This window comes from Cariama cristata, unplaced genomic scaffold (genome assembly GCF_000690535.1).
Source record: "Cariama cristata isolate BGI_N322 unplaced genomic scaffold, ASM69053v1 scaffold3717, whole genome shotgun sequence".
Classification (NCBI taxonomy): Eukaryota; Metazoa; Chordata; class Aves; order Cariamiformes; family Cariamidae; genus Cariama; species Cariama cristata.
Window position 1 is genome coordinate 42,957 of NW_009625928.1, and position 12,795 is coordinate 55,751.

Below are 12,795 nucleotides of genomic sequence, written 5' to 3' on the forward strand. Positions count from 1 at the left end.
CAGAAAGCAGAGGTTGAAATAGGAGTGTGGAGAATATAATTCCTTTGTGGTTTAAAGCTAAGTTCTTTGGGAAGTGGAATAGTCTTCACTGATTCAGCATTTTACCTTGTTTTGTTCATTTTTGTGGTAATGCAAATTTATTGAAATCAGGTCACTGTATGTTTTAACCTCAGATTCCATCTTTAGCTCATACTATTGCTTACCTCTTCCAGTACTTTAGGACATTGAACCTCTGTGGTATCAGGCTTTCCGACAGCCTTTAATAAGCACCATTTGATCTCAGTAAGATCAAATCAGAGCTAGCTGAATGGCATTTAGCACATTTGGTACTTTGCAGATTTGGGCCATGTGCACATAAGGGAAACTAATAGTGCTCTGCTGTTTTCTTGCAAAAAGGGGATTTTTTCTTTCAAGCAAAAGTGTTGAATGGAGCACACTGAGGAAGGAAATGTTGTGTCCCTGTGATGAGCAAAAAGAACTCTGTACCTTTTCTTGCTACATGGTTGGGTTCTGCCTGCATCATGTCCATCACTGGGTATTCAAAGATGAAAACCTAAGATTCTCCACTAAGGGGAAAAAGAAGTAAGGCATATCAACTTATCTATCTTGTTATATTTATTCTAGAGAGTTTGCCACATTATTCTTAGGTAAACCCTAGATTTAAAAAAAAAACAAACAACCAACATCCCCCCTACCTCTACCCCCGCCTCCCACCCCCATCCCCGCAACATTAGATATGGCAGTGTCTGAGGAATTAATAACTAATAATCTTTCAGCACATACATGAAAATCAAATACTTATCTGCTTTGGAAAAAAAAACAGCTTAGTTTAAAAAAAAATCTAAATTATCTGCAATGTGGCAAGTTGGTGGCACAGCAAGAGCTACATTTATTAAATCAGAAATGGCATCTCTGTTAAGGAATAGAACAAGTCTGTGATTCCAAAAGGTCAAGCTTAGCACTGATTTAATTCCTACCTTGACTTCATGCTCAGAATAAATTGCAAAATCTCTGTGCTGGAGAAATATATTTTCAGAACTAGTAATTTTTTTTTGTTTTCAATCTTTAAGAAATCATTGCCTTCTCCTACCCTGAAATATGTCTGTGTGCAGAAAACATCTCTGTTGCTAGCACTCTGGTCCCTCCAGAGTACCCTTTGGTGTGTGCATGTGGTATCAGGTCCCCATCTCCCATTCCTCCCTACATTTGAAAAACGTTTTTGGCAAAACATGGTCATATTACCAATGTTAGTGAGAATCTGCAAGACTCAAGAAAATCACAGGGGTAAAGTGCTTTTAGTTTTCAGAAGGAACCAGGTTCACAAGCTGTACTATGCAATTTACTTGTACATCGATTGCCCTCACATAAAATACATTAGACAGCGTTATACTGTTTCCTTGAATAAACGAATTTTGTTCTGTCTTCTCTCTCTTTTTCTCTCTCCCTTTGGCCCTGTTTTGGTGTCCAGGATCATTTTCTCTTTGATAAGCCAGTGTCCCCTTTGCTAACATGTGCTGGGATGGCACGTGACTGGCCAGATGCCAGAGGAATCTGGTAGGTTGTGCGATGTGCAGAAGCTTGTGTTGTGTTTTAAAGATTGTGTTACAAATCTCCTTGCTTGTCCTAACCTTGCAACCACTCTGTCCCCATACTCACAGCATGTCAAATTTGCTTTTTTTAAAAAAAATAAAAATTCTTGCTTAGTTTAAAAAAACCCAAACAAAACCCAGGAATGAACAACAGAATGGGTAAGACCTTTATATTGCAGAAACCATCACTAATAGAATCTGCACAACACAGCATCATAGGTGTGGCTCCTTCTTTGGGTTTTTATCTCCATTTTTTCTATTTCTAGATAAAAATTTGATTTGGGAAAGAGCTCGTGAATCACCATGCAGTTGCCATGGCTGAGGTTATAAAAGCAGCTCTAACATCGGATTGTAGCCATGCTGTCAGCTAGGAATCACTGGCCATACAGCTGCAGGACACTGCATTGCAAATTCCTGTCCCCCTCCTCATTGTCAAGAGATAGAGTGTTATTTTAATTCCCAGAGCTGAAAGTAACCCTTTCTTTCCAAATGAACTGGACAAAAAGGAGACACAGAAATTCAATTTCCTATTTTGTTCTAGGTCTGTTTCTACTTTCACAACACACTTGACGTATTTTGTGCCCAAATACGGTATTTTCTGTGGACAGAAAGGGCTAATAGCTCCGAGATCAGTGCACACACCCGCTAGCAGAGGATGGGAGCAGCTGTGCAGTGCATAGCATCTGCATCCATCCTGGTATAATTCTAGGCGTTACCAGATGCTTTAATTCCAAAAAATTAGGCTAAAAGGGATTCTGAGGAATCACCTAGCTTATCTCCTTGCCCTAGGCTTTCAGAGAGGATGGAACTTTATGCCAAAAAAACCCCCAGCTGTTCTCCAAGCAGTGTCTGACAATGCTGGCTCATGTTCAGAAGCATAGGCAGCATTACTGCCATGAGCTAAACCTGATTTCTGTCGGGGAGCCGGCGCTGTGAAACTGGATCACCCATGAAACCTGATGACCTGCTGGAAATCTCTGAGGATTTTTTTATTTCAACAAGCTTCAGATTTACATGGTCCCCATGTAAATCTGAGGAAGAGGAAAAGGATAAAGCTGAGGCATCCCATTCATTTTCTCTACAAACAAACAGGAGAAGTACCAACAACATAATTACTCTCCAGGGATCTCCTCAGTAAAATAGACCTGGTTTTTGGCTTGGTTTACATGTGAACTATCAGGCAGACTGGAAAAAATTTGTATGATAGGAAAGTATTTCAGTAAGGCACATTCAGAAAACCTGCCTTTCTCTTGTAAGAAATTGTTGTCAAAAGGAGTACATGCTCTGTAAATTGTTTTGCTTATTGTGATTGTGATCCTGTCCTTGTTATGAGCTGCAGGACTATTCCCACCAACCACACCGGCAGCAATGGCACAGTTTAAATGCACTCAGCGTGGCCTTCCTTCACACTCCTTGAAGCAATGGGGAGACTTAGTTAATTAAAGGGGAAGCTGAGTCAGGCCAACCTGAGATTATTTGGAAAACCCTCCCCTGAACATTTGTACATGACTGAAGACAAGATAACCGTATCTTGGGTGACCATAATGTCAAGGCACAGGATGTTTACACCTGCTCAGCATTGCATTGGCAAAATCCAAGTGCAAAAAAAAAGGAGGCACAGTAAAAGACAAGCTGAAAGTCAGGCTCTTGGTGAACCTGAACTTTCAAATTTCATGTATTTCAAACCTGGTAGTATTTCGCTGTTTGTACGAATAAGTCTGATCCCATCAATCAGCTTCCACATGCTGTAGAAAGGCTGTAGTAAAAGACAGAGAAAGTGGAAAAAAAGCCAGAAAAAAGTGACCTCAGGTTTGATCCATCACTTCATATACCTAGCCACAACTGATCTGTTTGAAGCAAGAGTGGGCATCTTTAGGCATTTTTATCTTGACTGACAACCCAGCATCACTAATGCGCTGTCTGGAAGCAACATGCAGCTGCTGTCCTCAGACATATAACTTGGCTGATGTGGCAATCCAGTGCTACCAAGTGATACAGAGGGCACTGGGATTTGATTTAGGGGAGAATACAATTAAGTAGGGACATACTGCTTGGCCCCCAGCAGCATGTAAATGTTAAGGTTTTTTCCTAGCTGCACAGTTTTCTAATAACAACAAAAAACATCCCTGGTGACAGAGGATACAGAGTTTGGCTTCTCCCTTTGCTGCACCTCCCAGCTGTGTTTGTGCTAGAGGACAACATGCTTTTCCTCGCTCAGCACCACAGCAGCATGATGTGATCAGAAAAACTACTTTTCTCGCTGTGCCCCAGAAACCCGCATAATGCTATTGGCATGGGGGATCCAACTGTGAAAGCAGCTCAAATCCGTAACTGCAGAACAATGTTATTTTGCCATGCTTAACTTCTCCACAGCCCTGAAAGACTGTGATAAAATTAAGGATACTGAGAATTCTTTTTCAGGGCTTGTCTTTTTAAAGATACTCTTTTTTTCCCCCTCTCAACCAGGCACAACAATGACAAGACATTTCTCATTTGGATTAATGAAGAGGACCACACCAGGGTGATCTCCATGGAGAAGGGTGGCAACATGAAACGCGTGTTTGAAAGATTTTGCCGTGGTTTAAAAGAGGTAGTATCTCTATGAGTTTGTTATTCCTGTTTGTTTATTGTTGGGCTCTTGTCAACACTGCTTACTGTGGTTCATACTGAACTGACATCTCCGGGTGCAAGAAAATGAAGTAACACCAGCACACATAGCAACTTCTAGCTGAGTTGCAGGGAAAAATAAATAAAATTGTAGCTTTTCCACTGAAATCTTAAGCACAGGCTGGCTAAAGAAATATCTCTTTTTTTTTTTCTTTTTTTTTTTTTTTTTTTTTTTTTCATTTTGTGCCTGCAGGCTGTGGGAATTCATAAATCAAGCATTTTATTTGGATTGCTTGAATTGCCTGAATGAAGAATTTATTTGGCCTAGCTAAAAGCAGAGTGGATGCTGCTGAGGTTGTGCACAGGACTCAGGGCTTAGGATCCCTTGGCTCACTGCCACATTTGGGGAGATAATGCCATTTTGTGATTAAAATACTAAGAACTGACAGCCAGGACTCTGGGATTTAATTCTGATCTAGCTATTCACAAGGATAAAAAAGCCTTCACGAGATGGCGTGTGGATTAAAACAGTTTTGTCTAGACGATCCAGGTATGGCTGAAGTGGTCTCTGGGCCCAGTGCAGCCCTGTGTACTGCTCTGGACAGAAAAAGTTGCTTTAAAAGAGAAAGGGGACTTCACTGTGTCCCACAGGCAATATAACAAGGTGCAGTGGAACGGGTGATGTGGCCAAACATTATTCTCCGCTACTCTTGTCCACATCATTCCTGGATGGATTGCTATAGTATGGGAAAGCCTAGAGGTTAAGCTACAGAAGGTTGAAATGGGCTTGAAATTGTCTCCAAGACTGTAAGAATATTCAGGCTGCACAAAACAAGTATTTCTCCTCATTGGGTTCCTTGGCACGCTTGCTTCATCTGAACTGTGGAGGAACAGCACTTGCCTCCATCACACTGCTCTTTTTCCTGGGTATGGAAATGCATATTGGACCAGCCTTGGACCACTTGTTTCATTCATCTCACCTTGGCAAAACAGCTTCTCTGGCTTTCTAGAGACACCGCTGTCTCAGAAAATCCCCAGCAAGCGTAGAGCTACTACAGCTGTGCACCCCTTCCATATCACTTCACAGCCCTCAGCCAAAAAAAAGCAAGGCCAAGTAGGGACAGCAGGGAACTACAATCTCTTGACTGTGGAAGCAGACGAAGTTCAGAGTATCTGTAGGGAAGTTGGTAGTATGTAGTGGGTTTGGGAACACAATAAAACAAAAGCACCTAATGTATGCTTCTCTGGCATTGCGGCAGTTAACTGGAACCTGTTAGGTTTTCAAGGTATATCCATGAAACTGGGTGCACAGGGTGACATCGCTTCTGGATGCTGTTCCGAGCTTTGCCTCTGCTGCTGTGCTTAGCTCACATTCAACAGAGGTCTATCTATGGGAAGTGGTGAGACAGCTTTGAGAACTGAGACCAGAGCAGGTGTCTGAGGCAGGAAATCAGGTCTAATTTCCCACCATCAATTCCAGTGTCCTCACACAATACAGAAATGATGTTAGGAGAGTCCTTTATTCTGTTTCCTTCTGCAGAACAGAAGTATTCACCTATATTTGCAGAGGTCTTGTGAGGATGAGCTGGTTTATGTATCTGATTCTCCTCTGAAAGAGAAAAAAACTGAATTGAAATTCTATTTGGATCGCAGAACTAACTCCAGGAAGTGTAGATAAGTGAATAGACTACCAGCCTATTCAAAGGTCAATAGACCCTTGTGATTTTTCTGCGGACAATTCTTTCACTCTCCTTTCTAATCTGGTCAGACATCTACTAACGAAAAGCATTCTATACAAACTATGTTGCCTCCTTATACTGAAAGTGTGGCTGTTAATGCTAGGCATTTAGAAGTCAAGTGTCCTCCCTCAAGACTCAAGGCATCACCTTGAAAATTACACAAAACTCAGCTTCAGTTCCTTTTGTTTGCTTCGTAGCATTTGAGTCCTTCGGGCTTGTGTGTTGCAACCTTACTCCAAAAATACCAAGGTTAGAAACGCATGACAAAAGCCATAATTCTTATGTGAAGATATGGCTTCATGGGCTAAGGCTACACCAAATCACCATGACAGGGAGCTTTGTGACAAAGTGACAAAGAATCTGCAAGCTAGTGGTCATGAGAAAACCATGAAGAAATCCTTGTAATATGCACTGAGGATCTTGGTACCTGATGAGTGCAAACATTTGCATCAGATCCAAACCAGACTATACTCGGGTGTAAATTTATGCAACTCCACTCCTGCTAGTGAAGTTCATCAACACAGATACATGGTGAAAAGAATCTCAGTTATAAGCAAGCATCTTAAAATAAGACATCTGTATGCTGCCCTTTTCTCTTTGCTTTCGCGCTTTTTTTTTTTTTTTTGGTGATCATAGGTGGAAAGATTAATTAAAGAACGCGGCTGGGAGTTCATGTGGAACGAGCGTCTCGGATATGTTCTGACCTGTCCTTCCAACCTGGGAACTGGTTTACGTGCTGGAGTCCATGTTAAGCTGCCCAGGCTTAGCAAGGTACATGTCATTTAAAAGGCCAGTGACATAAGTCAGCTCTTCTGATTTATAAAGGAACAAATGAAAAATGACAGCTTACAGCGACCGCACATTAACATAATGTGTAACAAGGTCCCAGTGATAATGCACAACTAATTGAGCACATTTTTATTCCACACATTATTGTATTTGTTATGGAAATTAATCTACTCAGCAGACAGCTGTCAAGACAGGCTTTATTCAAGGACTGAGAAAACTATCCATCTCTGCCCGTCTTTCTGGAGATGCTATTAAGTCATGGATAATAGCATTGCAACGATTCAGCACAATATGCAAGGTAAAAGGCCATAAGCTCAAACTTTTTTCTTCTGATAGGATCCCAGGTTTCCAAAAATCCTGGAGAACCTGCGTCTACAAAAGCGTGGTACTGGTGGAGTGGACACGGCAGCTGTAGCAGATGTGTATGATATCTCCAACCTGGACCGCATGGGTCGCTCAGAGGTAACCTGTTCTTTGTTTTTTTCCTTGCTTTTTATCTCAGATCTGTACTGATATGCATCAGCTTCCCTCTGGTTGGCCCCGCTCCACTGGCCTCAGTGGAGCCATGGCAGTTTTTACTCCTGATGAATCTGGTCCAATGGAAATGCTTACTCAAAGGAAAATTATTAATGTGCATGAAGTGCTTGACAAATATTCCTGTTATGGCAATAAAAAAACCCAACCCTGAGCAAGTTCCACAAATGTGACTTGCTTGCACCACATGCTGAGGATCTCCATGGAGAGCACGCAGGTGCTGGAAAGGTTTGGCTTTGGTAACAGACATCCCTCAGGACGATGTTTCTCAGCATCACAGCACAAACTGTTAGACCTGCCTGCTGGAGTGCCCAGCTATGAGATCAGTGTCTGGTGGTCTCTGCAGTGCTGGACATGAGACATGTGTATAAGTTGTTCCGTGGACACTGAGCTAGCTGTTACACATTGGGTGGTACCTGCTGTACCTGTTGCAAAATGTTGGGGAAAGAAGCGGGGATCAAGTCCTAACCCACCCAGGAAATCAGGCACTGAGAGCAAGATTGGTTGAAGGTGTTGTGTTCCTTTTAGTATTCAGAGTCGCGCACTTTCTCCATAGTCAGACAGCAGGACAAGGCCAGTCCTTTCACTCCAAAATAACTGAGGAGGAGGAGTTGGTGCCACCTTCACATGTCCTGTGTGGCACTGAGCAAAGGATGCAGGAGAGCAAGGTTTAAATCAGGGCAAAGATGTAACTGTCAGCTCTGAGCCCTCCCTGTTGGGCTGCAGGCTACAAAGAGATGGGGTTCATCTCAGACATTTGTTTTGAAGCTATTTCAGTTTGAATGAGTATTTGTTGTGCCAGAGAGTGGAAATGACCCTACAACCTGGTAGTACGGCTGCTCTCCTGGGAGAGTCAGGTCCCAGAACTCATTCCAGTTTCATATTTAAGTGTTGTATAAAGCAGAACAGCTCCTAAGAGCAAAGCTGCTGGAGTATCGGGAAGAAATAACTGTATGAAAGAGTTGCAGCCTCCTCCCACTAGCTCTGCCTGAGCCAAACCCTTACTCAGGTCACAGGCTGCAAGTCCTGTGGCACTGCTGCAGCTTCCATTTCCTTACCGAGACCAGGGCTATGTTCAGCATTGGCCATGTCAAGAACAATGGAGACAAAAAATTTATTTTGCAAGACCCTGTAAGTCCAGTGATTTGAGCACTCTGCTAGTAGATAAGAAACAGAGGTTCAAACTCTCTGTCAAATATGTCTTTCATCCTCCAGGTACGTGCTGTAACCTCTCAGCTATGGTTGACCGGGCAGGCCCTGGTGGGACTGATGTCTCCTCAGGACCCTTTTTCTCCACTAGCAATGCAATACATGATTTGAGCTCAGATGCCAACCTGCTTGTACATGTTAGGATATGAAGGGCTGTCTGCTTGCCCAGCAGCAAAATTTTAATTACCTTGGAGGCTTTGCTGCAAGTTAAAACTTGATTGCAAAGAAAAGCAAGCTGTCAAGGTATGTTTATCCAGAACAGCACACCACTGAGAGGCTTTGGCAGCTTAGATACAGCTGCAGTTTGGCCCTAGTGTTGCAGCCCACCACCCAAGTTCAGCTTGATTCTTGGTAGGTTGTCATAACACGAACATAACCCTGGGATAATGCACCTGGGTTACAACTAGATTCAAACTGGTCTACAACCAGCCAGCTGGCTTCCCTTCCTCACTTACCTTAGGTTTTTTGCCACTGGGACAGAGCCAAGTCAGGTCTTCTGAGCCTTCTTATTTGGACATGCCCTTGAATGTCTTCACAGCCAAGAGGCATTTGGACAGGGGTTTGGAAATTTTAAATTTTGGAGTTTGATGTAGGCAGCTACGTTCCTTTGCATCTAGACTGAAATAAGTAAAATTATTAAGCCATATTATCTGCACAAACAGTAAGTGACAAAGACGTTTACTAATACCTGAAGCATCATCATGTGTGCTTTATACTAAAATAACACTAATAATACGAAAGCATGATTAATTAATATGAGTTCTACAGACAGATGGCCTAAGCCTACAAATTTTTGCTTATATGAAGATTTCCACTGAAGTCAGTGATGCCTCATACAGCAAGGATTCAAAGGATTAAGTCAACAGATAAGACACAATCCCTACCTTGGAGATTTTGAAATCTAAGTAAAACAAGACAAACTCAAGGGGATAGAAATGTTTTATTATAACACATATTTTTTTCAATACCTAATAAAATAAATTCCATTATGTGGTAAATGTGTTTGCAGAACTGAATTATGGTCCCAAAGGGACAAGATAAAACTGTTTGTATATTTGCTTTGTTTCAGTTACTGGTCAATGCAAAGTTAATATGAAATTCCTTTTCTCCTGGAGGCTGCAAATTCAGACCTCTGATTTCTCAACACAGCTGGTCTGTAAAAGACAATAAAATAAACTGCTAAGCAACTGAAATGCTTTATAGTAAAAACAAATCCCTTGAAAATCAGCAACTGTCACAATAAAGAGACAATGGGATTTAGTCTTTACATTTGGTTTTAACAAGCCAGCCATCGAAGGTTGCTAATGAACCATTTCATGAAGATTAAGAAAAGTCAGTGCTATGGCTTACTGGTTAACAATACCACAGGTCCTGTGGTCCTTGCATGTCATCGCCTGTGGAGAAAGTCTGCTGGGGACAAGGCACCTTGTATTCATCAGCAATTTTGAAAAAGGTTGCAAAGACACCCCTGCTATATAGCATTGCAAATTTTGGAGCTGTTCGGGGCCTGGAGCTAATCCCACCCCTGCCAGTGTAAATCAAGAGCTGAAAACAACGGAGTGATGGATTATGTAGAGCCAGCATGTGTTTAGGATGAGTGCCTCTGCTTCAGAGATGTAGGTCCTGGGCTTGGCAAAATCGCCTCAGCAAAGACAGCACACTTGGCAGAACGAGTAAGACATCTTTCCCCACAGCTGACAAATCACCGCAGCAGGGTTTGTGGTCATCTGCAGGGGAAAATATGGTCCTCAGCCATGCCTGTAAAGAAGTACAACACTTGGGTTTGACAAGCTTTCTCAGGCAGTCTAAATGGCTCTGGCCAAAAAGGTCGTCCTGCCATCCTCCCTGTCCCAGTCATGTGAAGGAATGCTACCCTATGCCTCCAGCAGCATTCAAGGCTGGTGTGAGTCAGGGCAATGAGCCTCTGTCTTCCTCTCCATTCACCACCATCCCAGTTAATTTCCATCTGACTCTGACTGACATAAACGCTCCAGCAAGCACAGGGGAAGTACGAGTTTGGGAGCTGGGAAGAAATAGCAAGAGCATTCACTGCTTCAGTGAGAACTGCCTGGTGATGCTGAGCACTCACAGCTCTGCTGTTTTGGTTTCTTCATCCGCACATGCCGAGTGTGCAGAACACAACAGACAGGCACCCCTGGCTATGCCAGGTATCACTTCTCAGCAAACATCTGGGGAGGATGCTACACCCTCACAGTGGTCACATTTGAAATAGGTGTCTCAGCTTAGGCCTAAACATTTTATATAGGGACTTCTGTTTATTTGCTTTGTTCCTATAGGAATATGAATAGAAGCAGAATTTGGTAGAAGTAACTTTAGGGGCCGCTTTGAAAATTTCCATTGCTGGCGGTCCAAACCCAGGGCAAACAGGAGAAGGGAATTACTATGGGTTTCCACTGGACCAGCATGACCCATACTCCCTGTGCCACAGGATGTGTGATCTCCATGCTGTGAGCCGCCTTACTTACAGCTTTACCTGCAGTTGTTGCAGTAGAAACCAATTTTCCTTTCCTCTATTAACAGCATTAGCTACAGCTTCTATTACTACTATTTTCTTCTTTTTGTTGTAGGTGGAGCTAGTCCAGATTGTCATTGACGGGGTCAATTATCTAGTTGACTGCGAGAAGAAACTGGAAAAAGGTCAAGACATCAAAGTGCCACCACCGTTGCCTCAGTTTGGCAGGAAGTGATCTTGCTGCTGATGGTAGCAACTGATGGTAAATATGGCTGCCGTTCTGACAGAAAGGCACCTCTGTATATCTCTGTATAAATACCTTGTGTAATAAAACACTACCTGGTACCTGATGTCTCCTTAGATGCCTGGCTGCACTAGGAAAAACTAGTCTTCGTGCAGTTTTACTAGAATGCACCCAATACAACCACCTTGGTACACTCTTCTGTGGGAACTGCTTCCCTTTCTTTCTCGGTCAGTGATAAGAAAAGTACTACTTCAGTAATGCAAAAAGCATGTATCTCTAATTCTGTCCTGCATTTGCACTTACGGCCATACTTACAAAGTCTCCTACGAGCACCCTGGTTTCATTCACAGACACACTTCCCTCCAGTGACCGTCCAGGCAGCCAAAATCTGGCAGTCTAAGGGGCAGGTGCTGTGAAGCGCTCATTGTTTTTTCAGCAACCATGGGACACCACGGTGAGTTCAGCAGTTAACTGGAGTAGGTAGTTGCACGTCTGAAGTCCACCACTTGACCTGCTATCAGGAACTCAATGGTGTCTCTGCATGGAAGCTGTCTCTTCTCCATCCGGGACTGGTCTGCACACAAAATTCTTTACCATGTCTTCCCAAAATCTCAGACTTTTTCATTCCTGGAGAACTCACCAGGTCACTTCTCAGCTGTTTCCCTCAGGCATTATTTCTAGTGTGTGGCCAGCAAGCTGGCCCAAAAATCAGCAGACAAATCAGTTTGCTGCTATTCTGTATCTGACATAAACCTGTCTAGCATGGCCTGTCCCAGTCTTCTCCTGCAGCCTTCAGGTTCCAGGTAATGGGGACCAGGCTCAGCTAACCATCACTCATTTAAGTGCCTTAGGATGTACTGCCACTCTGAGTAAGATCTCTGTGCTCACCACTATTCCATGTGGTGAGCAGCTTGGCAGAAAGAAAAAAAAGCAAATGCTAACAGTCCCACTAATTGCTTCTTTATTGCATATTGAAACATATTCAGTGTTTCACAGTAACCACGTTCAAAACACCAGCTCTCAGGGAAAAAATAGTCAAAACATGCTGTGATGAATGCACTGTCTATGTTGCTGTTGAGTGGGGAGTAGTATCAGCAGAAGATGCTCCAGGTCTGTGCAGACAGCAAAATGACACTGCTGAGGTGCCCATTGCTACTGTAGGTATGGGTCTGTCCAGGACACGCAGTCCAGTAGTGTCCAAACTGGCACTTTGGAGGCCATGGCAGCACCCTGAGCAACGCTAGTTTAGTTTATAAAACTCAGGCAGTGTAAGCTCTGAGAAAACATTGTGAAAACATGTGTTAGTCCTAGTTTAATTCTCATGTGGCAGGAACACCCCTAACAAAGCATCCTTCACCAGAAACCTCTCAGCTGACATCTACTGTACAATGCCAACCTGGTGCAAAGCCCCTAGAGAAGGTTTTTCAGTGAGTCACATCTGAAGAGCTGTGACTGGATAGCTATGCCATAACCAGTTACAGACTTTAAAAATCTCAACTGGAAGCTAACTGAGAGCTAGATGGTGAATTAGCAGCTCTTGGAAATCATCAGCACGGTGTGCTCCTGTTTCTTGCTCAGAAGAAGGAGAGCTGTTGTGTATAAAGTAGGTCG

At 43.0% G+C, this 12,795-nt stretch overlaps 1 protein-coding gene across 1 annotated transcript in view; it reads left to right on the plus strand.

Moving 5' to 3' along the window:
• The window catches only part of LOC104164456 (creatine kinase S-type, mitochondrial), a 26,478-nt gene extending 15,192 nt beyond the window's left edge, over positions 1-11,286 (plus strand). Inside the window, exons 7-11 of the mRNA XM_009703790.1 lie at positions 1,469-1,554; positions 4,056-4,179; positions 6,572-6,706; positions 7,061-7,186; positions 11,056-11,286. Of these exons, the coding sequence (XP_009702092.1) occupies positions 1,469-1,554; positions 4,056-4,179; positions 6,572-6,706; positions 7,061-7,186; positions 11,056-11,175 (591 nt within the window). The 3' untranslated portion in view covers positions 11,176-11,286. The remainder of the gene's footprint in view (positions 1-1,468; positions 1,555-4,055; positions 4,180-6,571; positions 6,707-7,060; positions 7,187-11,055) is intronic.
• Positions 11,287-12,795: the final 1,509 nt, after the last annotated feature.